Source organism: Hibiscus syriacus, unplaced genomic scaffold, assembly GCF_006381635.1.
Source record: "Hibiscus syriacus cultivar Baekdansim isolate YM2019G1 unplaced genomic scaffold, ASM638163v2 tig00117034_pilon, whole genome shotgun sequence".
In the NCBI taxonomy this organism is placed as follows: domain Eukaryota; kingdom Viridiplantae; phylum Streptophyta; class Magnoliopsida; order Malvales; family Malvaceae; genus Hibiscus; species Hibiscus syriacus.
The window spans coordinates 840,197-863,980 of record NW_024063533.1 but is presented as its reverse complement, the minus strand read 5'-3'; the positions used below and the strand labels follow the sequence as shown (position 1 = coordinate 863,980).

Below are 23,784 nucleotides of genomic sequence, written 5' to 3'. Positions count from 1 at the left end.
GAGATTGACTGACATAACATAGAATAGAGACATGAAAATTAATTTATAGTTCATTGGTTTTAAAGAATAACTTGTTTTATTAATTCGTTTTGTGTTTAGATTGCTAGTATTTGTTTTTGATAAAAAAAAATTGGTATTATATTTTACATAATTTGTTATAGTAATTCTTTTTCTAAAAAATAAAATATTTTTTATCATTTTTATAATATATATATTTGAACAAATGTTACAAATCTCAACTAGGGGAGGTGGAACGGAAATTTTAACCACGTGTTCTAGAAATTGTTGACAAGTTTATAAATTTTCTTTTTGAATAAAAGTTTATATATTTTCTAAACATTAATAGTTTGTTTTAAATAAATTTTGACAATTTTTATATTTTTAAGATAAGATCATTTAATTTTTCATAATGGAATGATTTTAGCTAATGTATTATTGAGTTGCATAATAAAGAAAATAGCGCCGTTACGGGAGCTTAAAAATATGTACAGGCAGCAACTAGGCTTCCTCAATAAAGGAAGCCTTACTTATTATTAACCTATAAAATATAATCAATCATTGCAACCATTTACACCAAACGACATTAGACAATTCATAAAGGATATTACTACGGCTAAAGGTAGTCAACTTTGGATTTTTTTGACAGTGTAAATAGTAGATTGCCCACAACAACATATCAACTGGCATTAAAGAAAGCAGTGCACTATTAGCATTGTTCACCCTACCAATATGCACATTAGCATTTATGGATCTCAAATGGGAAAGTGTTAAAAATTAGCATAAGGCATATGATTTCACTTAAAACTAGATTACTCTTTCTGTCAATTCAGGAAAGAAAATTTACTCCCCAGTGTTTCAGCAGAAACTTCACTCGAAAGGCCGTCAAGTGGAAACTGAGTCATTCTCGTCATCTTTGAGGTCAGAAAAGAAAGGGTCCTTGAGAAGCTCGGAAGCGGAAGGTCGTGCCCTTGGCTGTGCTATGCATTTCTCAATAAATGCCTTCACTTCTGGATCTGGAACCGTGTTCAAGGCTAGGGGTCTCACGCCAGAGGTGACCTTCTTGTATATTTTGACAACACTATCACATTCACTATAAGGTATTTCCATTGTAACCATCTCAAGCAGGCACATTCCGAAAGAGTATATGTCAACCATCTCAGTGTAATCTTCCTCGTACAGCTCCGGTGCCATATATTCCGGTGTCCCTAATATGGAATGTGCTGCATGGCTTCTCCCAACTATTGCAGCAAGTCCCAGATCGCCAATTTTCACCTGCAGATAAAATTAAAACAAATGTGAATATTAATTGTTTGTTGGTCTTATCACTAAAAATATTTTGCTTAAAGCTACTATGCTTAACCCGTAAATGAGGAAGAAAAATCCAGCTTCCTCAAATGACCAGATGAAATAATATGGATCCAAACATATCGCCTGCATGTAATCTCTCATTCCCTCACAACAAGAACCTAAAACATAAAGCCTGCTCAACTACATTGAACTGACCATTCAGTGACTCAGCAAGCTGCTTCATGTTCCCAAACTCTTCTCTAAAGTTCTCTCGGTCTATTCCTTTATTCATCCTTATTCTCAGCCAAACTTAGTTTATTTCACCTATTCTACACCTGATTAAACACCACCTAGGCACCTACTACTGTCCTCTACACAAAGGGTCTACACCAATCTTCCTCTCCCTCGTTTCTTACTACATTTCGTTTCACTTGTTTGCAACACTTCCTTTCTCAATCAAAGAACCACATTTATCTAACATTAGATATATGGCCAAAAGGCTGTCATCAGCTACTAAATATATTTGGCTATAGAGTATAGATAATTTTACTGCCTTTTGTGTATTCAATTCAAGTCTTGGAAAAGAAGAATAACTTAGCCACCTAACTAGTCGTCTATGAAGTTATTGTTATAAGGAAATAACATAAGAGCGCAGGTTATGTCTCATAAAGTTGGAAACGAGTTTTGCATAGTAATGGGAATAAACCCACTTACTTGGCCAATGTTCCCATTGATGAAGATGTTGCTGCAATTTAGATCTCTATGAATGATGCAAGGGTCATATGTATGAAGATATTCCAACCCCTCAAGTACTTGTTTTGACCACTTTTTCAAGGCTTTAATGGACACATGGCGATGCGTCTTCCTGTAAGTTCTCAAATTTCCCGATGTGCAGACCTCAGTGATAAAATTTAACGTGTTATGCTCTCGATCCCTCCAAACACTGTAGCAAACAATGATATACTTGTTTTTCAATGTTCTCAGCAACTGTACCTCGGATTGAAGCCTATTGATAAGCACAGGGTCTTCACTAAAGTTAGACAATTTCACTTGATTCCAAGCCACCTCTATACCTTCCTCCTGATCAAATGCCCTGTAAACCTTCTTCACTGCACCAGCACCAAGCAAATCATTGTAGCGCCCAAAGCGTCCAGTGGGATCAACCTCAACAAATGATTCTCCCTCTCGGTCAGACATATTGGTACTAGCAGCCGGCATCTTCAAAGATTAGAAACAAGAGATAACATTTACAGAATATACCTGCAAAAATTATTATCCAAACAATTTTTTTTCTAGAAACAGTTCAATCTTGACAAAACATAACGCGAGAAAGCCTGATCAAATAGAAACAAAATCCAATATTGGTAGTAAAATAAAGGGCAAAATGCAAATCAGCAACAACAAATATAATTAGCTGGAACAATAGTTGATTGTCAGGGACATGTCGAAGATTAAGGCATTGACCATACCAAAATTATCCAAGCGGTGAAATGTGTAGTTTGATTCAGAACTGAGATTGTATTATCAAAACGTACTGTATGAATAGGAAGGAAGGTAGTCTTCTATTGAAATATTAGTAAAAAATAAGCAATTAAATTGTCTTCGTCACAAAATCATTGTGATTCATAAAATGAAAAATAGAAAATGACTAGAGCTTGAACAAAAAGACATAATTGAGCATCAGTACCATTATACTACTTCAACTCAATATCAAGAATTTTGCAGCAATTAAAGATTTTCTGCAAAATAACATCCTAATATAAACCTAAATTCGTAAGGCGTTATTAGAAGCATACGTAGTATGTTGAATAAAAATTGAAATAATCAGTTAAAGAGTGAAAATTAAAACAAAAAAAGGAGAATGCAAAGTCAAATGGAGAAACAAAGATTATCAAAAGAGTATCAAATCAAGCAATCAGACTTGGAAACGGAATTCGAAATTTAATTTATAATTATATATAAAGAATGATGTCAAAAAATAAACAAGAAACGTGAGGAAGTAAACAAAAAAAAGGCTTAAAGAATCCAAAGGTTAGAATAGTCTCAATTCGTGGTTTATAACATATCATCCACAGCTGATCCACGTCATGGAAGTATCATTAGTAATTTCGAATACATATTTCTTTTTCCCGATTGATCAACCCAAATCAATATGATTCGAAAAATAAAAATGGCAAGAGCTTGAAAGAAAAAGGAAAGAGCTAAAATAGCATTACTACTTCAATTCAATATCCATAATTTTGTAGCAATTAAAGATTTTCTGCAAGATAAAACATCCTAGACCTAAATCCATACGGCGTCACTAGAAGCGCACCAAGCCCCATAGGGCCAAGTGCATCCCATTATTTTGAAAAGTTGTTAAGTTTAACTTAATGAGATAAGTAAAAAAGAAAAAAAATTAAAATTTTTGCATACCCATTATTTTTAAGATAAGAAAATTAAAATTTTGAACTCAATTCTTAAATTTCTAGATCCGCAACGCATAGTGTAATGAATAAAAAGAGCAAGATTGAAACATTCGACTAAAGAGTGAAAATCGAAAGACGAAAAGAAAGAGGTTTAAAAGATTCAAAGATTGGAATAGTTTCGATTCGTGGTTTAGGAATTATCATCCACAACTGATCCAGACCATGGAAGTATCTCCAATAATTTGCAATACATTTTTTCCGATTGATCACACATAAATTTGGCTGCCAGACAAAGAAAATTGAAATGCGTAAAAGAGAAAGAAAAATGAGAGAAGATTACCTTGGACAAGAGAGCAAAAAAGTATACAAAGAGAAGGCAAAGGCGTGTTCGCTGAGAGAAATAGTTTAGCTTAGCTTTGCTCTGAGGAGGGAGACGGGTATTCAGAGTTGCCCGCGTTTTACAATAAAAAATACTTTTTAAAATCCAGCAGAACGATGACGTTTCAGAAGAAGGGAAAAAGGAACACGTGGGGGTAAAATCACGAAGTGGGCTGCTTTTCGAATCTTTTTCTGTTATGGCTTCCTTAGTCAATACTTGGAGATCTTTTGGTTACGATAATCTTAGATATTTCAATGTATTTATATCAAAATAAAAAACAAAGCAGTAAAAGCATACACCTGGAAAACCATATTTATATTAAATATATTAATAATTTAATGAATTAATAGTTCAATTTTTAAGTATATGTTAATAAAATTATTTTATTTTTTTGACCCTAGTAAAATAAAATCAAGCAGTTCAAACAAGGTCACAAACCCATAAAATATACAGGAAAACAAGCTTCTGAAAAAGCAAATATAACCATTGCTTTCCATGGTTCTAGAAATTAATCCTGTGAATAATGCAAAAAGTGAAGAAGAAAAACAGAAAGTGACTGATCATAATATGTTAAAAACTCAATTCAACTTTCACATGTTAATAATTCATATAATGAATTTATATCAAAGTAAAGCTCCACCCATATTACACAGAAGAGAAGAGAAGAACAGTCTAAAGCTGGCTTCACTCGTGAAGCAAAAAGATTGGTCACCAAAACAAAGCATGGAATCATCTACAAAAGCAAAGAGAGAAAATCTTTTAGTTTCATGAAAATCCCGTGCCTGAATCTCAACGTCATGGGAAATGCCAACTGCTACTGCTAGAATTAATTTTTATTTTGTACATACATCGGCTATGATTCTGGAACTTTGTGTTACGTCAAGGTATACATGAGATCCTTTTCCTTTGGCCTCCGACAATTGGGACAGCCAAGATCACATTGTTGATTAACTTTAGATGTTGGTACAATTACAGCCAAGTACTTCACGGGATAAAAGTTGAAATATCTTCTGTTAGGTGTAAACTTATCAACTATACCAGCCAGCCATTCCAATATCTACTGCTTACTTATATCCATTATTATCTCTTGAATGGTTGGACTGTAGGTGCAATGATTTATTTCATAGGCACCTCTCATATACTAGTCTGCCATTCCAATATCCACCACTAGTTCACTTCTTTCTTTCTCTTTGCAACCATTGGTAGTTCCTGCACAGGCATCTCACCCCCTTCCTCTATTTGCTCCGATTTCCTTTCCTTTCGCTCTCTAAGCAGGGATAGAGTAAGTGACTCTCATTCATTCGCTTTCCAATTCTGCATCAGCCTGAACAGAGCAGTGGTTCCTTACAGAGGATTAGAAGCCTAAAACCAAGTTCTCACTGAATCCCATCCTTGACATCAATCAACACTATTAAAAGTAGCTATAAACAGTTACACAGCTGTGCAAAACTTGGGTCAAGTGATATATGGCAATTTTTTCAGATTCTCAAATAAATTTATATCATTATCAGTTCATCAGATGAGATGCTATTCTAATCTTACAGAAGAAAATTATGCAGAGAATAGGCACTCTCATCCCTATGCCCTATGCCATAGTTATTAATACTTAATAGAACCAAGACCATCCTAATTCTATTTCCTACAAAAAGTTTAAGGGTATGAAAACATCATCATCAAAGACAACGTCAAATGGATAAGAATTATGAAACAAAATAGAACATATTTTATATTTGAATCTGTCATATGTTTTCATTAAAGAAACAAAGCTAAGTTAAAGAAGAAGAAAAATCTGAAATTGTACAGTTACCCATTAAACACAAACGGGTTATCTCAAATCTCAAGTACTACTAGAGTCCAAACAACACAGTAGTATTAAACCATAATACCATTGATATTTTAAGACAACTATTGCCATGGAGGATTAGAACCCTCCCTTACAGAAGGTGACCTGGAATTCATGCTGCCATCCCTTCCAAACCTTGAAACACTTCGTACACTTTTAGGAGTAGACACCACAGGGCTTGCACCTCGATAACTGGCACGAAGAGTTTCATCCACTGAAGAAGAAGACGACTTTGCAATTGCACTTCTTACAAACTTCTGGGCAGCAGGGGAAAGTGTGCGTACACTTGGACTAGCACTGCCGCCTCTATAAGGTGATGGCAACGGTGGCTTCTTAAACATCTTTGACCTCTCTCTCAATTTCCGAGCTGCTTCCCTTGATAAGGAGTGTGCCTTCACATCTCTGGCAGGGGGACAAGGGATCTTAAAATGAGGCCCATCACCGCTACCACCGATATCAATAGGTGTATCCTCAGGTTCCAACCTCAAAGGTGTCCCTTCAATTTCACCCCAAGTAATAAAGGGAGATTCATCAATACCTGGTGCAGGTGAAGGTGTCCTTACAAAACTATAACCATTCTCTGCTTTCTTCCCAGATTGCACATAAAACTGATTCGGGGTCTTCCTCAAATCCTCCAGATCATACCTTTTGCCTTTATCCTGATCCCTACCTGACATAGGCATTGGAGTAGCACCGGCAACAGGAGTATATAGCACTTCCACGGATCCATCATCTTTTGGCCTAGAATCCATCAGTTTACCATGAAAACGAGTGTTCCCACGATTGATCTCCTTTGTCAAACCCTTCAATCTTATTGCTCGTTCCTCCTCGGTCAATGGGGCCTCACCCAGATCAGCGGGATGATACATCAATAAATTCTTGGCCGTATAATTCCACCCTTCCAATGTAGCAGTTGGCTGATCAGACGTTCCATATCCATCTGTGATCCTATCCCTCTTTACATCCTCGATTGATTTAGCATCCTTCTCTCCATTTTCGTTTTGCGTTAAAAACGCATACTTCTCTTTCTTCTTCATGTTAACCTTGTCTAAAATCTTTGAAAAGCTTTCGTTATCCTCACTCGTATACCTCCTAAAAAACTCGTCTAAGGACAAATTCGTATCAACCTCATCCTCGCTTTCCCTACAATCACCCTCACCGCATAATCCCCTACCTAAAACACTAGGGGTTTGAGGTGTATTACCATCAAACTCGTCAAAAGGAGTAAAATTCCTCATAAACGTGGAACCAGGGGTTTGAGTTTGACCTCTACCCTCAGAATTTGCATTATTTACCTTTTTGCCACGGCGTTCGATGATCTTCAATTGGGCATCACGGATTTGAATCGGATCGCCGGTCTTGATGGCTTCGAGCCAATCGAGCCGGTCTCGAAGCTTGGAGATATCTGGGAAGAAATCGCGCTCGATGATCCTCTCGATGGCAGCCACATAGCAGTCTTCGTCGAGGACCCGGGGGCGTTTTTTGCTAAGATTACTTGGGGTGATTGAGGAAGAAGAGCCAGGAGTTTGAAAAGAATTCCCGGAATATGGAGACGGAAACGGTGACGAAACGTGGCGGGGAGAGTGGCCGGGAGATTGAAGCATGGTGTCTCAGAAATCAGGGTTTTCAGAGAAGGAAATTCGATTTTATCGATTTTTATGCGTTTGTCGATATCTATCTATCTATATATTGAGCAAGATACCTTGTATATTAAAATAAGGGTATCACTTTGATTAAATTTTTATTTTCTTTACTAAATTTTTAAAATTAATAAATTAATTATTAATATTACTAATTTATAATAAATCAGTCACTTATAAATCAGTATAGTTAACATCACTTAGATGGCGTTTGGTTCGTTGGAATGTTTATGAGGGAATTAGAATTTGTGAAGGAATTGGAATCTGAATCTGAAACATGTTTGGTTGGTAGGAAATTGAATTGGAATACAATTTCATATTATGTTTGGTTCGCAGACATGTCAGATGAATTCGATTTCAATAATGTAAAATGACAGAATTGTCCTTCTTATTTTTTTGCTTAATTTTACTTTGTTTTATAACTTACATGTAGCAATATATTTTAAAATTTTAAAAAATATTAAATTTTCATTTTATTGATTGATTATTCATTTCAATAAATTATAAAAATCATACTAATAAACATCATAAGTTAAAATCATCCTAATTTGGGATTGTCATGGGTCGGGTTTTTGGTCCACCCGACTCGACCCGAGAACAAGAGAACCTCCACCTGAGACCCGACCCGACCCGACCAAAATAAAGTTTCACCCGACCCGAATATATGAATTTAAAATCTGACCCGACCCGAAATAATAAAAAAATTAATTTTATTTAATAAAAGCAGTGACTTAATTGAAAAAAATTATTTATAGAGGGGTATTATTGTAATTATTCCTAAATATATAAGGTAAAATTATATATTTTTTCGGGTCGGGTCGGGTATTTTTCACCCTCACTTAAAAAAACCCGACCCGAATATCACACTTAAAAAAAACCCGACCCGACCTGACCCGAAATAAAAAAAATTATTTTTATTTAATAAAAGCAGTGACTTAATTGAAAAAAATTATTTATAGAGGGGTATTATTGTAATTATTTTTAAATATATAAGGTAAAATTATATATTTTTTCGGGTCGGGTCGGGTATTTTTCACCCTCACTTAAAAAAACCCGACCCGACCCGAATATTATACTTAAAAAAACCCGACCAGAACTCGACCCGAATATCACACTTAAAAAACCCAACTTGAACCCGACCCGAATATCACACTTAAAAAACCCGACCCGACCCGAATATCAAACTTTAAAAAACCTGACCCGACCCGAACCCGAAATTTTTTAAAAAACCCCGACCCGAATATCACACTTAAAAAAATCCAACCCGAACCCGAAATTTTTAAAGAAAAATCCAACCCGAATACCAAAAGATTGATGAGGGTAGTATGATCAAATTTCACATTCCCTCCTCCAAAGGATTTCAATTTCATCATGTTATGGATGTAATTCTAATTCTCCTTTGAAAACTTGAATCAAACATGGGAAAGCGGTGGAATTGAATTCTAATTCCCTCTAATTCCAAGGGATTCCAACGAACCAAACACCACCTTATTATAGTTAACATGGGTGATGGAATGTTTATATGGCATGTTACATTGTTTTTTTTATAACAATAGCTCATATTTCCTTTTTCCGCCTTTTCTTATTCTTATCCTTCATCCTCTTCTCATTTGACTATATTACAGCCATGCAAGAAACCTTACAACCAGTAACACACTACCACCATCTCACGGTCGAGTACGAGGCCAACACCATCAACAGACTACACAGTAAAAATCAAATTATTTGAATCCTTGTTAACATTGTTGTTTTGCTGGGATTCTTTCTCCCTCATTGTTTCAGCCCCTGCTCCATAATCATCTTTAGTTGTTCTTGGAGTGGCTGACAGGAACGAAAATTCAAACAGTGGACTGGAAATTATGGTGGAATCGAGTTCCTCTGATTCATTGGAAGCGGTACTAATTCAACCTGCGAAGCGCCGCTCGCAAGAGCAAATACGTGAGTTGGGATCCTACTTGCGGTTTGAACTTTGATGAGAAACTTGATTATCTTTCACAAACACTTGGCCTTGATTCCATGACTGAGGTTTTCTCTATTTATATAGCATCTCATGTCCCAGGAATTCATGCTGTATCGTAAACAATATCAGACTTCCCATTTCTAAAATGCATTTTTCTAACGTCTTTCCTATGTTATTTCAAAGAATTCATATTCAACATATATCTAAATATTATTTATATTCTAATATCCAATGCTCATCCAAATTCGACGAATACCTAGAAAGATCCAACTCCAGAGTTTTTTCTTTGCATGTGATGTTGGGACGAGATTACAATTTACGACCCTTGACTATATGTCGCTAGAAAGAACCATAAACTTTCTTATAGTTAGTTCCCTTCAAAAGGAACCTGTGGTTCTTCAAGCTGCGCTGGTGTGAAGTGCAGGTCTGGTCCAGCTGGGATGAGTCACGGTTGAAGAGAGTTGGTGGGTAAGGTTGAAAAGTTGTTAAATAAGTTTTACTTTGGTGAAATATCATGTTAACATCTGTTAAGAATTTAATGGTGGAAAGATTGATATAGATAATAGTTTATTTTTAATGACGGTAATGAAATTGTAGAGTTTTTTCTTCAGTGATCAAGTTTCTCATCAAACAGCAAGTAGGATCTTAACTCACGTAATTGCTACGGCGAGCGGTACTTCACAGGCGGAATGGAGTACCGCTTCCAACGAATCATTGTTCGGCATTCAGATAAGAAACATGAGTTTCAACGACAGGCCAAATATGATGTCGAAATCAGAGAAACTCGATTCCACCATAATTTCCAGTTCATTGTTAGAGTTTTCGGTGCTGTAAGTCACCCCGAGAACTACTAAAGATGGTTATGGAGCAGAGACTGAAACAATGAGGGAGAAAAAATCCCAGCAAAACAACAACGTTGATAAGAATTCAAATCGTTTGATTTTTACTGTTGGTAGTGTTGGCCACACACTCGACCGTGAGATGGTAACAGCGGTGGTATTGATGAGACATATTGATGAAGTGTCTTTCATGGATGTAATATAGAGTCATATGGAAAGAGGATGAAGGACAAGAAATATAGTCATATGGGAAAAGGATTAAGGACAAGAAGGAAAGGTGGAAAAAAAAAAGAGACGGGGGTTATTGACTTATTGTTATAAAAAAAATCATTTTTTTATTCAAAAATTGCTCAACGTTATTGTGCCATGTCACATTAATATTCTATTACTCATGCTAATTGATATTAATATTGATAATTTATTATAAATCGTAACTTTAACAATTAATTTGTTATTTTAAAATTTCAGTAAGAAAACAAAAATTTACTTAAATTTTAATGATTATTTGTATAATTTATCTTTAAAATAATCTATTAAGGACGTAATAATAATAAAAAAACTTAATATAAAAAACCTCAAATTATACTCTTTTCTTAAGTGTTATGTCAACGTAGGTATTTAAAGTTTTTGAGTTTATATTTTAAGTGTTTATGTTGTAATAATCATTAAAAATATATTTTATTTTACACGTGTTTTGTTTATATTTTTTTGAATATTTTAAAATAATCTTTAAAATATTATTATATTTTAAAAAAATATTTTCAAAAAAAAAAACTCAAAATCCTTAAAATCATACCTAAAATTTATAACTTTAATTATATTCTCACTTACCATCAATTTTTCGGTTGTTGTTGTCGACGTCGTCCTTACCTTCTTCCTTGACAGTCATTATCTTTGTCGTCGACCACAAAGGAGATGGTGGATTTAGGGATTTAAAATTTAATTTTTTTTTTCATGAATGGAGGTTCAGCCGACGACAATGGAAACGATGTTGGAGGCTCAATTAAGGTTGTTCGTTGATGACAACGGTGGTAAAGGACGACGGTCGACGATTTTCAAAGTTTAAAAAAATTAAGATTTGAGCAAATTTTGAGATATTTTTTTCAAAAATATAATTTTTAGTTTTTTATTTTAAATAAAATTTTCAAAATTTTATAAACACGACACATGTTAGATGACAATTTTTTTTAGCAACTGTGACGGGTCATACACTTAAAATGTAACATTAATAACACTAGACACTTACATTGACCGAATACAATTAAATGAGAAAATAGGTATAATTTGAGTATTTTTTATATTAAGCCTAAATAATTCACTAAAAGATGATGCAAGATGTATTTTCTTTTATTAGTATGAAATGATTATAAAAGAGTATTTGTTTAGAATATTTCTTAACTTATTGATAATATACATACACCTCATAGATATAGCTAGGGGTGTTCACTTCTCCATTTTAATTGAATTAACCGCCGAATCAAATTAGTACGATTAAACGATCGACAATCGAAATTAGTTTGGTCGGAGAATGAATAACTTTTTTAGAATTTGATTAATGGTTATTCGATTCAAAATCAGTTAATTAATCAAATCAACCAAAAATATTAATTATTTAATATATATATTAAGTTCAAACCCGTTAAAAATTATGACTCAATTATTTTTTAATCACACTAGACCCATTAAACTTTCAAGATCCAACTAAATTTTAAACCAAATCAAAAGATACTTCTATTAAACTAAAATTAATATAAAAAAGTTCAAAAAAAATTTATTAATTCAATCACACATGGAGAAGAATTAAGGACGAGTATAATAGGTTAGATTTTCTGTCGTCTCGACTCTAACCCAAACATTAGAAATATTCACCTGACTTTTATCTACTCTAATTTTTGGTAGTGTTTCACTCGTCCTGATTTTAAATATAAAAACCCACTTTCAACTTGGCTTGAATAAATTTTAAAAAATATTTAAAATATCAAATATTCAAATATTTTTAAAACCTACCACATTTTCTCACCAATATTATATTCTTTCATTCAATTTCATATTTTTTTCGCCAGCTAAATAAAATTTTATCAATAAAAAAACAAAATAATCTGAAATAAAAACCCTTAAAACACAAATATTAAAGTCAATATTTAACTTGTCCATAATACCATTACCAGCAAGCTGCTCTCCTTTTCACCGCTGTCTCCCTGCATAATGAAAATCAAATAACAAGCTTATTGTAAAACCCGTTGTCGGACTTGTTTAATCGCTCTTTGTTGTTCAAAATAAATGATTTTATTTTTGTTTTAATTGTTTAAAAATATTATAAGTTGAATTAATCAAATTCAATTTTTCTCGTTCTATCGCAGAGTATCCATTCACTCGAAACTGATCCGCCTCCATTTCTACTTTCCGTAAGCGGGCCTGGGCCTTTTCCAGCCGTTCATTAGCCCCCAATACCGATTACAGCTTACCAGAACAACCCACCATTAAAAATAAGGGTAAATTACATATTTTGTCACTTTTTTCTCAAGATTTCATTTTGATCACTCTATTTTTTCAAAATCATACACAACGTTGTTTAGTTCTATTTTGGTCATACGTCGTTAAAAAATTAATGGTAATTCTGACATGTCACCATAAGATAATGTCACATCATCATTGAAAAAAAATAAGAAAATTAGCACGTTAATTGTTCTGTTTATTTTTTAACGACAAATAATCAAAATATAACGTTAGATATAATTTTATAAAAATAGTTAAATGACCAAAATGAAACTACAAAAATAGATAGATAACTAAATAAGTAGTTTACCCTAAAACTAATAAAAGAATTAACCTTTTGTTTATTTGAAAAATTATCTTATAGTATGAATCAAGTAACCTCAGTGATTAAAGGAATATTTATTATTCTTAGAGGTATCAAGTTTGAACACGTCGTCTATATAGATGTTTGAGCGTTCATTACCAAATAGTTAATAGTATTTCAAACATATATTATCTTATAATCAGTCCACGCTAATAAAAAAATTATCTATTAGGTGATGTGACCGATGCTAAAAAATTAAGTGAATAAATTAAGGAAAAAAAGCTTCTTAAATGATCACATTATTAAATAAGGTATAGTTTTGTGGATGAATTGGTATTTAACCCTAATAACAATTGGATAGCGTATGAAGACAAAAGAACGCACAAATACTCGAGTGTTACCGACCGTATACTATAGTTGTCTCAACGCTATTCTTCCTTGCCTGACCTTTTTTTGTTTTTCTTTCGTCAGAATAACAAACCTGAAACGCTCTTTCCCCATTCTACTTCCACCATTCATCTAACCAACTTTCACTTCCTCTATCTAATCGCCATTAACCCGCCTGATCTACGTCTCTGATCCACTCTTATAGCTTGATCTACTGCCAGGTTTCCTGCAAACACTTGCATAGATATACTTTTTTTTCGCTCTTCCTTTTCTACTGTATTTACTTGGTTCAGTTTTTTTTCTTTTTAATTTATGTACCTAATTTGTTTGTTCTCGTGTGAATTGAATTGACTTTACCATTTCCCTGCGTATCTCTTGAAATTGTGGTTCTTGATTTGTTTGCACTCTCTTTGGTTGCTGAGAAATTCGAAGAAAAGGAGTGACGGAGTTTGGAAAACCATAGTACTTGAGCTAAATTCTCATAGGTGAAAAAAAAATTCAAGTTTCGTTCTGATAGTGAGATTTTCCTGGTGATTTGTTGGTTGTTTGTTTTAGTTGAAGAAAAGGACGAACATTATTTTTATTTGTTTTTCTTAATTTAAACTCTTAAATTCCATACTTCTATTACTATTTGAATTAGGAGCTGTTTGTTTGGCGTTTTGAAGAATTTCCTGTCGTGCTCAACGTTTTTTTTAAACGGTTATGAATGCATCATTTTTCCGAAGATTTTGTTGATTTTGAAGTTCTTATATCTTAGTTAAGCATGATATCATCAGCTGCCGCAATATGATACGATTAGTATTCTCTAAATTCATGTGCAATTCAATACTAACGATTGTTCCACTTTAGTTGGTTCATTTCAGAATTATCAAATCGCCATTAAGTTGATAGGATTTCAAGATAGAAATATTAGAGATTAGACAAGAATAGAGGAAGAATATCTCAAGCTAAGAAGACTAGAAGATTTTATTGATAGAAAGCTGTAAATCTCATAAAGAGACCAGCATATTTATACAAGAGAGATATCAGTTAGAGATGGTTTAGAAAACAGTGTACTAACAGACTTCCTAACTGCTTCCAAACCGTTTCCAACTGATCCTAACAACAATGGTGCAATTACAAGACCCTAGAACTTTCTATGCACACATTAAGAAATAGAACAACATAGTATACTAACATACCTTTACATAAGTAATGTACACTTTATTGTTTTTCAAATGCCTTTTTCCACGTGCGGGCTAGCAACAGGGCGTAATTTAATGGAACCTAGGGTTTTGTTGAAATACCTTTAACTGATAAGAGGCTCTTTACTTCAGATGGTTTCTTCAGAGCATTGTGTACCAGATGAAATTGATAAAGATAAATTACAGAGCCCGGATGCTGGAAAGAAGGCATTGCAACATTCTGATAGTAAAGTTCCCTCACCACAATCTGATCAAGGAGGAGATGCCCTCTCAATTAAATCAGAGAAAAACCTGCTTTCGCAATCGGAGAAACTAGGAAATGCTCCCTCTATGATGACCAAGATGACGTCACTGACTCCCTCTCCATTGCCTGGTATGGAGGCGAGAAGTCTTGTAGTACGTGAGAAACCATCGGAGGATGGGTATAATTGGCGTAAATACGGGCAGAAACTTGTTAAAGGAAATGAATTCATTCGAAGTTATTACAGATGTACACATCCAAACTGCCTAGTGAAAAAGCAATTGGAACATTCACACAATGGGAAAATGGTTGACATTGTCTATTTTGGTCAGCATGATCATCCAATGCCACTGAACCTTCCTCTAGCTGTAGATTTTGGTGTATCTGTTGTTGAGGAACGACCAGATAATTCATCTGCAATTGTTGTCAAAGGTAAGGAGAACATATTATTCATTTATGACTAGTATGATGTGATAAAGATAAACTGCGTTTTTATAACTGACCTCATATTTGAAGATGAGTCATTGGATGCACAAACACCTCCCCAAATAGAGCCAGCAGGTGGTTCTCAACCTTTAGCTAGTGCTGTCAGTGAAGATGTTAAAAGTACATCTTCAAAATCAAATAGGATACAAAATGTTGCTGACAGTGATGATGATCATCTTATCTCAAAACGAAGGTAGCTTAGTTTATTTCTCATGTGTGTACTATATCCTCTTAAGCTTTGGTTAACAGTCATCAAATATAAACAGGAAGAAAGAGAATCGAAATGCTGATGCATCTCCAGTGGAGAACCCAGCCAGTGAATCACATACGGTTATCAAGACTCTGAGTGAGGTTGATATTGTAAATGATGGGTACCGCTGGCGCAAATATGGGCAAAAACTAGTTAAAGGCAATCCAAATCCGAGGTGTGTATTAAGTTCATTTTTGTTTATGCATATTTGAAACACCTAAAATTATCTAATTTACATTTTATCTCTGTTCATTTGCTATGGTAATTAGCAGTATTATCCCAGCTGTAGATGTCTGTCTTTGCATCTCTAATGCTGAGATTGTAGTCGATGCATAGTAAATACTTTTATGATCTTAGAAAGTTGTCTTTGTTTTACCTATATATCCATAATGAGGCTTCTGGCATTAATTTGGCATGCTATTCTCTTGTGGTGTAGGAGCTATTATAGGTGCTCAACTCCTGGATGCCCCGTCAAGAAACATGTTGAGAGGGCTTCTCATGATGCTAAATTGGTTATAACTACTTACGACGGAAGCCATGGCCATGATTTGCCCCCAAGTAGGACAGTTATAACTACTTATGAGGGGGTAAATGTTCATTCAGTATCTCATCATGACAAACCGAGCACCAAGGTGGAAGAAAGTCAGACCGTCTGCCTTGACATTATTGTTCATCCTAATTTTAAAGTTGAGAATAAATCAAGTGAAAAATTGACTGGTGAGTCAAGAACTAAGTCGGAAGTAAGGGATACTGTTTGTGTTGGTACAATGGATACACCTATATTACGACTTGAAAGTGGATCAAACGAGCAACAGAGTGGGAAGCTTGATCCTAATAAGGAAAATGATGCAGTTGACCATTGTATCATCGTTCATGGTACATCAAGTTCTCAAAGTACATTAAACAAGCAACCAGTTAGCAATTCAGAAACCAAATCAGAAAATGATGTTTGCATTGATAAGATGGTGCATACCACTCCACATTCAGAGTGTGATTTTGACAAGCAACGGCAACCAAATGCAGAGCCCGTTCAAAGCTGAGATGTGGCAGATGGTTAGTTATAGTCGCAAATTGCAGTGTATTAAAATTGATCTATTTGGGGTGTTGAAGTTGATGCTGAACTTCATATCCATCTTAGCAAACTATGTGTGTAAAATTTATTAACCTGTTAAATAATGCAGCAATTTTATTTGACAGTAAGATTTGATATAGAATGTGTTATTGCTAATCTTTATCGATGGCATCCTTGCAGTTATTTTTCTCATTGGTTATGAACAGGTTTTATGGCTCTAATCTTCTATCTCCGTTGTCCATAGGCCTTCTAATGCACAGCTTTGCAGACTGAAGAAAACAATGGAAATAGATGATTGCAAAGGTGGTGGCTAACTTATGATTTTGCAAGGAAGTACATGGTAAAAGAAAACCCCATTTATGAGCTATAGGACTTCGTACCAAAGTGTCCCAGGCTCCTAAAATTAACACTAATTGAAGTCCCTTGTTCTCAAGTGTGTGAGGACAACATTAAAGAGTGCAAAGAAGACAAAAATGTAAATCACTTCCATGCACAGGAAGCAACCAAATCCCTGTTCATCCAACCAAGGTACAGAGCCCCCTCTCTCTCTTCAAGCCTATATCTATAAGAGTAGTTCTCAAGAAGTGTTTTATGGTGGCATTAACTAATGAGCTTAAAGGATAAGGAGTGAACCCTGCCATTCTGAACCTTGACCTCCATTTTCCCATGAGTTCATGCCGTTCCACTCTCTCGCCTCCCTCACAAGCTATTATGTTAACAACATCCCTCGCCAGGCATTGCTGTTCAACATTGATCCGCTCTTTGTGTTCCCGGGCGAGAGTTACATCAATTGATTCAAACATGGCTGTGTAATAGTTCAATGTCTCCAGGAACCTTGGGAAGAATGGAGCAGTATTTGTGTTTGATTCCTGCTCAACTAGGGTTACAACCTTTGGAGACAGGCTCTTAACCAGCCTCAAGAGTCGGTCACGGTGATTCTCAGTGCTGACGCTCTCATCGGGCATGTGGTGAAGCATGAAAGCAAAATTTACGGCTAGAGCCTCTCCTGGTTGAACTTGAAGGTGTTCCCGCTGAACCTCACAACCAGACATGGGCAGCAGCATGGAATTCAAATGGCACATTAAAGTACTTCGCAAGCTTGGACAGCCTCTTCCCCAAGATGTTTAGGCCTCCTCCGCGTGCATGTGCAGATGTGGAATCATCAATACCAGTTATACGGATGTGGGGTGGTCCACCAGGCCTAGCCGCAAATGCTTGGATGAGAGTGATCCATTGACTCCCCTGAGCTATTTGGAAATCGATAATATGAACTCTATCTTCATCTTTCATGGCCTCTGCAATGGCTCCATTTGCAGACATGTAGCCGAACTTTAAGTAAGGGCAAACCTCGTAAAGAATGTGCATGTAAGATAGTAGATCAGCACTCTCTGGTTCTTTGCATCGCAAAGCCTTATAGATTGAGCTCCCTGAGGAGGTTAGTCGTGCCACAAGCCCTTCCAACATGTATGCTCCCAACCTCTGAATTGGCTCACCAGAAACCGACACCATTCGACGTAGTTCATCCATTAACCACTGTGCCACCAAGAGATCATTATCCGACATTGCTTTTGCACAAGAGACAAGGACTTGCTTTAAGTCCCCTCTGGAGATTGCATCCATTACAAGTCTCCAGCTGGCCATCTCTGGTGAGGTTGTGCTGTCAATAACATCAGAATCAGGCCCCCAACATCGCAGTCTCCAGCTCTCTCAGCTTATCCCTCAAGTCGCTTACATCATCAGTTATGCAGGAACAACTAATAGGAGAGCCATTGGTATTATCAGGAGAGTAATGTAAATCGGATCGGTATGACTGAGAATCTTGCTGTGACATTGGGCTTCCATTTGGTGAGAAACCGACAATTAATGAAGAGTCGTACGCAGGATAACTGATGATTGCAGAAGATGACTCCAAAGTGCAATAATGTTCGTGGGAATTCTTAACAGAAAAGTGGGATCCGTGGCTGCTGTCACTATAGCAGAAAGATTGATCAATAGGTGGGAGTTGAGGAAAGCAATAGGGAACAGGTTTGACTTCTTGCTTTATATTTCGGTACAATCTGCTTGCCATGACTGAGCTTCTGTGTTGCTGGAATGTTTGCATGGATGGACAGTTTACTTGGAACAGTTTCTGTCCCCTTGTGAGGGTTGGAGCGATCAATGGATTCGAGCGGGGCGGGATTGTTTCGAACTAAAATGAAAATTCCAGTCTGACTCCAGCATTCAGCATTTTCATCGTGATCGTAATAGCAATAACTTTAAAAACCATGGATTCTCTCTACATGCTACACGCTGGCTGCAAACAGATGAGAGACAAATCAACATTACCATTATCCTTCACCCCTATCAAGATTCTTTCCATCTATCTCAATATGATCTGCAAAATGTGAAACAAGTTCAGCAGATATAATGGCAGCACCTAGTTTGTAACAGAAGTTTCTTCTTCTCTAAAATTTATACAAAACATATCGTGAATACGGATTAAAAAATGGAGGAATCACAATCTGGAAGGTTTTAAGTTAACAAAACGAAGTTTTTCTTACTCTAATATTTCCCTTAGAGTCAGAAAACTACACCTCAAATAATCTAACCCGCTGTACTCTTTTCTCACATTGACCTATTGAACACATCTTTTGAAGCAGAAGGAGACTAAATAAGTACATTAATTAGATATTCAAACAACATTTAGCTTAAAATATCTACAATGACAATTAAAAACTTCAATTCCAGTCTACACATAAATGACTTTTACTGCAATTAAAAGCTTCAATTTCAGGTCAGAGTTGGAGATATTTAGCAACACATTTCCAGAAACTGAACATTTCATCAGGCATCCGGTTCTTGCAGAGCTGAAGGAGCTTTAACATTGAAATATCAGTTTTCCTTTTTACTGATCCAAAACTATTAAAGTTTTTTTAAATGAAAGAGAGAGAAAAAGCTCATTGATTTCTTCATGAAAACATTGTCTTTTTCTCTAATTCTGTCATTTCCAACAGGATTTCTGCAAGTACGAACAACCCAGTAAGCAACCAAATGTCTGCAATAATTCCTTCTACCAAACAGAATAAAACATCAACCATAAACATGGCAGATAGAGAAATGAGAGCCAATTTGAAGATTAAAAAAACCCCAGAACTTTGAACATCAGAAAGAATACATACTTGGATTAAAAAAAACAAGTAAAATTCCAACCCAAAAGAAAGCTAAACCAGCAAAAGACCAAAATTCAAGAACCCCCCGCTCCAGAAAATTCAGCCAAGAGAAAACAGACCTTAAATTCAATTCGAGAATAAATTCACTTGCAACGTCAAAGCAATGGGGTCACCTTGTTGTAAGGAATCTTCAGCTCTGGTGGAAATTCAACTTTAAAAATAAATAAAAAAAACAAAGAAAAACAGACGTTCCAGTTTTGAGATAAAAAGACGATTGGAAATGAGACAGCAATGAATTGATTTAATTCTTTTGTGTAAAGAGTCACATCAACATCTGCATCATTTTATTGATTAAAATAATAAAAAAAGTGTTGAATTATTAATGCCCTTAGGCCTTAACATCAAATAAAGAACATTGTGAGTTGTCTTGCAAGTTACTTATGCTATTATTGGAATTTTCAAAGTACTATAATACCCTTCTTGATTACATTTGGTCAAACCCATCCATCCTGCTAATTGCTATCTTTTCTTTCCCACCGATAATTATAGTCTTTGTGTTAATTTGATTATTAAAAATTTAAAATTTTAATATATACATAAAAATTTTTTATCTTTATCAAATTGTGGTGATCAAAATGAAACAAAAAATATAATATTAAGCATGATTTTAAAGAAAAAGTTGAGCGACTAAATGAAATATAGAAACATATAAGTGATTAAATACATAGTTTACCCAAAAAAATACCTTGTAATATAATATATATATATATATATATATGATTTGGATTAGTTTGAATATGAAATATTGACTAATTAAGTGATTTTAGTGATATATATATGATTTTAAACATGAAAATATAGTATTTGAGAATAAAAAATACAATTTCATCAAAAATGTTTTCTACCACAAAAGTTAAAAATTTGAGCTAATGGTTTAGGTTGAAAATCACTTTTACAATCATGATTTTAATCTAATTTTGAGTGTTTAACCTTGTTTATGGGTGGAAAATCACTTTTCATTAGTAAAAATATTTTCAAACTGAAGATTCTAAAATATATTATTTTATAATTATTTAAAATATAAAATATTTATTTTTAAATTTCATATGATATCAATTGCATCAGTGGTTACCTAATCCTAAAATAGTATTTAAAACTTAAGTTGATGAATATGTGTATACTATCATATAAAATATGACCTATTTGGCCGCATGGTGTATGGTGGAAGTCATTAAAATTTCAGAAGATAAGGCTAAATCTAGAGATGTCGCTGGTGGATCGAAAATAATGATTAATTATAATAAAAATATCAATTTTTAGTCTAAACCATGATCTCCTGATTCTATCTTCTCTTCATCTGTCCGAAACTTTAATATTCTATGTTTTTTTAAATGAATTGTATAAAATATTAAATTCAAACGCTAAAATAATAAAGATCCAATAAATAAATAAAAGGGTATATATATATATATATATATGGTTAAGATCCAATTATATATAAAATTTAAAAGTTTTACATCTTTTTAGGATCATTGGATAAGGAGATCTAATGTTGAGATTAACAGTAGAAATGAGAAGATATAAAAAAAACAATGAGTAATCTCAGTCTTTGATTTCTCCTCATCTAACGATCCTAAAAATTAAAGTTTTACACCAGACGTAAGTGAATCCTAACCATCCAAATCATTCCTTAATGTTACTTTAGGAAAAGAAAATACAACATTGATTGATGTAATGAAGCAAGTGATTCCAACCGTAAAAAAATAAGTTTTGTAAGGAATCCAATTCATGCAAATGACAAAAGAAAGATTAAGAAAGAAAGTATATTGTTTCTTCTTTGTCCCCTCCCCAAAGTTAGTGTCCCTACAAACACACCTTATCTCTACCAATAATCACCCCTTCCCTATGCCATATATATAAAATTTGGAAAATTCTCTTTGTTTTTAAATAAATATTAATGTATATTTAAGATAAAGAAAGGGAGCTTCTAAGTTAATGTGGCTTTAAGTCTAAGCTAAAGTGACCTCCAAAAATCATTAGATTTTGATCCATTGTTTGGAGGATACTATTGGGCTTACATTATTGATACAAGCGGTGTTTTCAAAGATTGATGTAGATTTTATATAATGAGTGTGGATCTTTAAAAATATTATATAAAAAATTTAGAGGTACAAAATTATAAAATTTTAAATGTGTAAAATTATTATTAATATAAAAATAATAATTAAATTATATAAGAATTTAAAATTTTCGAAAGCGACTCTCTTTCAACATCCCACTCAATCTATCCCTAATATTCTATTTTTTTAGTTTAATAATCACCATCGGTAATCATGTATCCAGATCCTGACTTATCAACCACAATAATGATTAGATAAATTACGTGTTAATATTTAAATTATCAGTTTTGATATTTTAGTATTTAAAATTTTTTAAAAAAAAATCATACATAATGTTTAGTTTTTGTTTTATTTAGTACCTCATTGTTAAAAACTTAACGGACGAACTGACATGATATAGCTCCGGTGGACCATGAGAGAATAACGAGCCGATCACATAGTCCAGTTTCAAGCCCATCGGACGCTAGACCATAGATCGGAGGATAGGGAATCGAAGAGTCCATCGTCTATTTGGGAGATCGGAATCGCGTTAAGTGGGTCGAGAAAGTGAGGGTTGAAAGTTTGGACTTCACCGACAGATAGATGCGAACGCTAACGACTATAGACACACGGCCGGTGAGCTCGTCCCTTAAGTTTTTAATAGCTGATACTAAAGTGAAACAAAAATTAAAAGTTAAATATAATTTGAAGAAAAAATTAAAAGTTTAGGTACTAAACGAACCAAAACTGATAGTTTTAAATACTAAACACATAATTTACACTAATCATTATAATAAATTTTCCAAAAAAAAAATAAAAATATATTTGTCATTGTCATCTATCAATGAATATAAAGTTTTATGAGATATATACATTGATAAAATGACAACCTTGGAAATAAAAGAATTTTGTTAATAAACTATTGATCTCTTCTTTTATGGGTTAGATTTGTCTATTAAGGAATTATAGTAATATATGTTTGAGGACTTGGGATTCATCCAATGTTATATTACAAGTAACCATTAATAATTTATTTGATTAATTAATATTATGAACAATAAAGTCATGGCCTTTGTCTTTAGATTGACTGCACCCCGTAGACAATTGGGTGCCTACAAAATCCAAAATATGTGTGCATGTGGAACATTCATTAAACAACATCATTTATATATATTATTTGACAAATTAGCTGAAAATCAAATTAAATATTTGTTTTTCAAAAAACGACAATTCAATGGTTTTTTGTCCTATTCCATACATTTGACATTTCAAAGACAATTATTCAAAAAAAACATTCCAAAGACAAAAGTCTCGAATTATAACTGCTGGATGTCTTAAAAAGCCACAAAAAAATCATATAAGATCATTACCATCGTATGTCTTTATAAGTAAATGGGTGACTATTGAACATGTCTAACACACACATACTAACCTCAACAATAAAAATGGTCTTTACATTAATACTTGTGGTGACCATCCTTATGATGTAACAATTTGATCAATTTATGAGTAATTCAATAATCCTTCTTCGTGGTGTAACAATTTCGATTTATAATTAATCCAGTGACCCTTCTTTTGATGTAACAATTTGATCATTCATAATTAACTCAAACCACCTATATATATCAAGCAATGAAAGAACAATACACACATTCTAAACTTCAAATATTAGTGAGGCATAAAGAAATCATAGGTATATTTTGAACATGGCAATTGTAAAGCACACTATAAACTTCAATGCTTTGTAAGGTCTAGCATGC

At 34.0% G+C, this 23,784-nt stretch overlaps 4 protein-coding genes across 4 annotated transcripts; 1 reads left to right on the top strand and 3 right to left on the bottom strand.

The window, feature by feature from the left end:
* Nucleotides 1–662: 662 nt before the first annotated feature.
* Nucleotides 663–4,126, bottom strand: LOC120196885 (probable serine/threonine-protein kinase WNK11). The gene is made up of 3 exons (XM_039198576.1): nt 4,036–4,126; nt 2,002–2,505; nt 663–1,272 (listed from the first exon to the last, which is right to left on the bottom strand). Exons 2-3 carry the CDS (start codon nt 2,503–2,505, stop codon nt 883–885), a joined length of 894 nt encoding a protein of 297 aa, XP_039054507.1. The 5' UTR covers nt 4,036–4,126; the 3' UTR covers nt 663–882.
* A 1,783-nt stretch (nt 4,127–5,909) lies between these two features.
* Nucleotides 5,910–7,580, bottom strand: LOC120196884 (splicing factor ESS-2 homolog). Its single transcript, XM_039198575.1, has one exon. It carries the CDS (start codon nt 7,519–7,521, stop codon nt 5,980–5,982), a length of 1,542 nt encoding a protein of 513 aa, XP_039054506.1. The 5' UTR covers nt 7,522–7,580; the 3' UTR covers nt 5,910–5,979.
* Nucleotides 7,581–13,602: 6,022 nt separating this feature from the next.
* Nucleotides 13,603–16,900, top strand: LOC120196753 (WRKY transcription factor 1-like). Its single transcript, XM_039198480.1, has 5 exons — nt 13,603–13,764; nt 14,860–15,400; nt 15,485–15,647; nt 15,721–15,879; nt 16,141–16,900. Exons 2-5 carry the CDS (start codon nt 14,860–14,862, stop codon nt 16,742–16,744), a joined length of 1,467 nt encoding a protein of 488 aa, XP_039054411.1. The 5' UTR covers nt 13,603–13,764; the 3' UTR covers nt 16,745–16,900.
* A 166-nt stretch (nt 16,901–17,066) lies between these two features.
* LOC120196752 (scarecrow-like protein 21) lies at nt 17,067–20,219 on the bottom strand. The gene is given in 5 exon segments (XM_039198479.1): nt 17,067–17,363; nt 17,366–17,828; nt 17,830–18,459; nt 18,461–19,150; nt 20,045–20,219. Coding segments are annotated over 4 exon segments (1,617 nt in total). The 5' UTR covers nt 18,878–19,150; nt 20,045–20,219; the 3' UTR covers nt 17,067–17,256.
* Between the last annotated feature and the right edge of the window lie 3,565 nt (nt 20,220–23,784).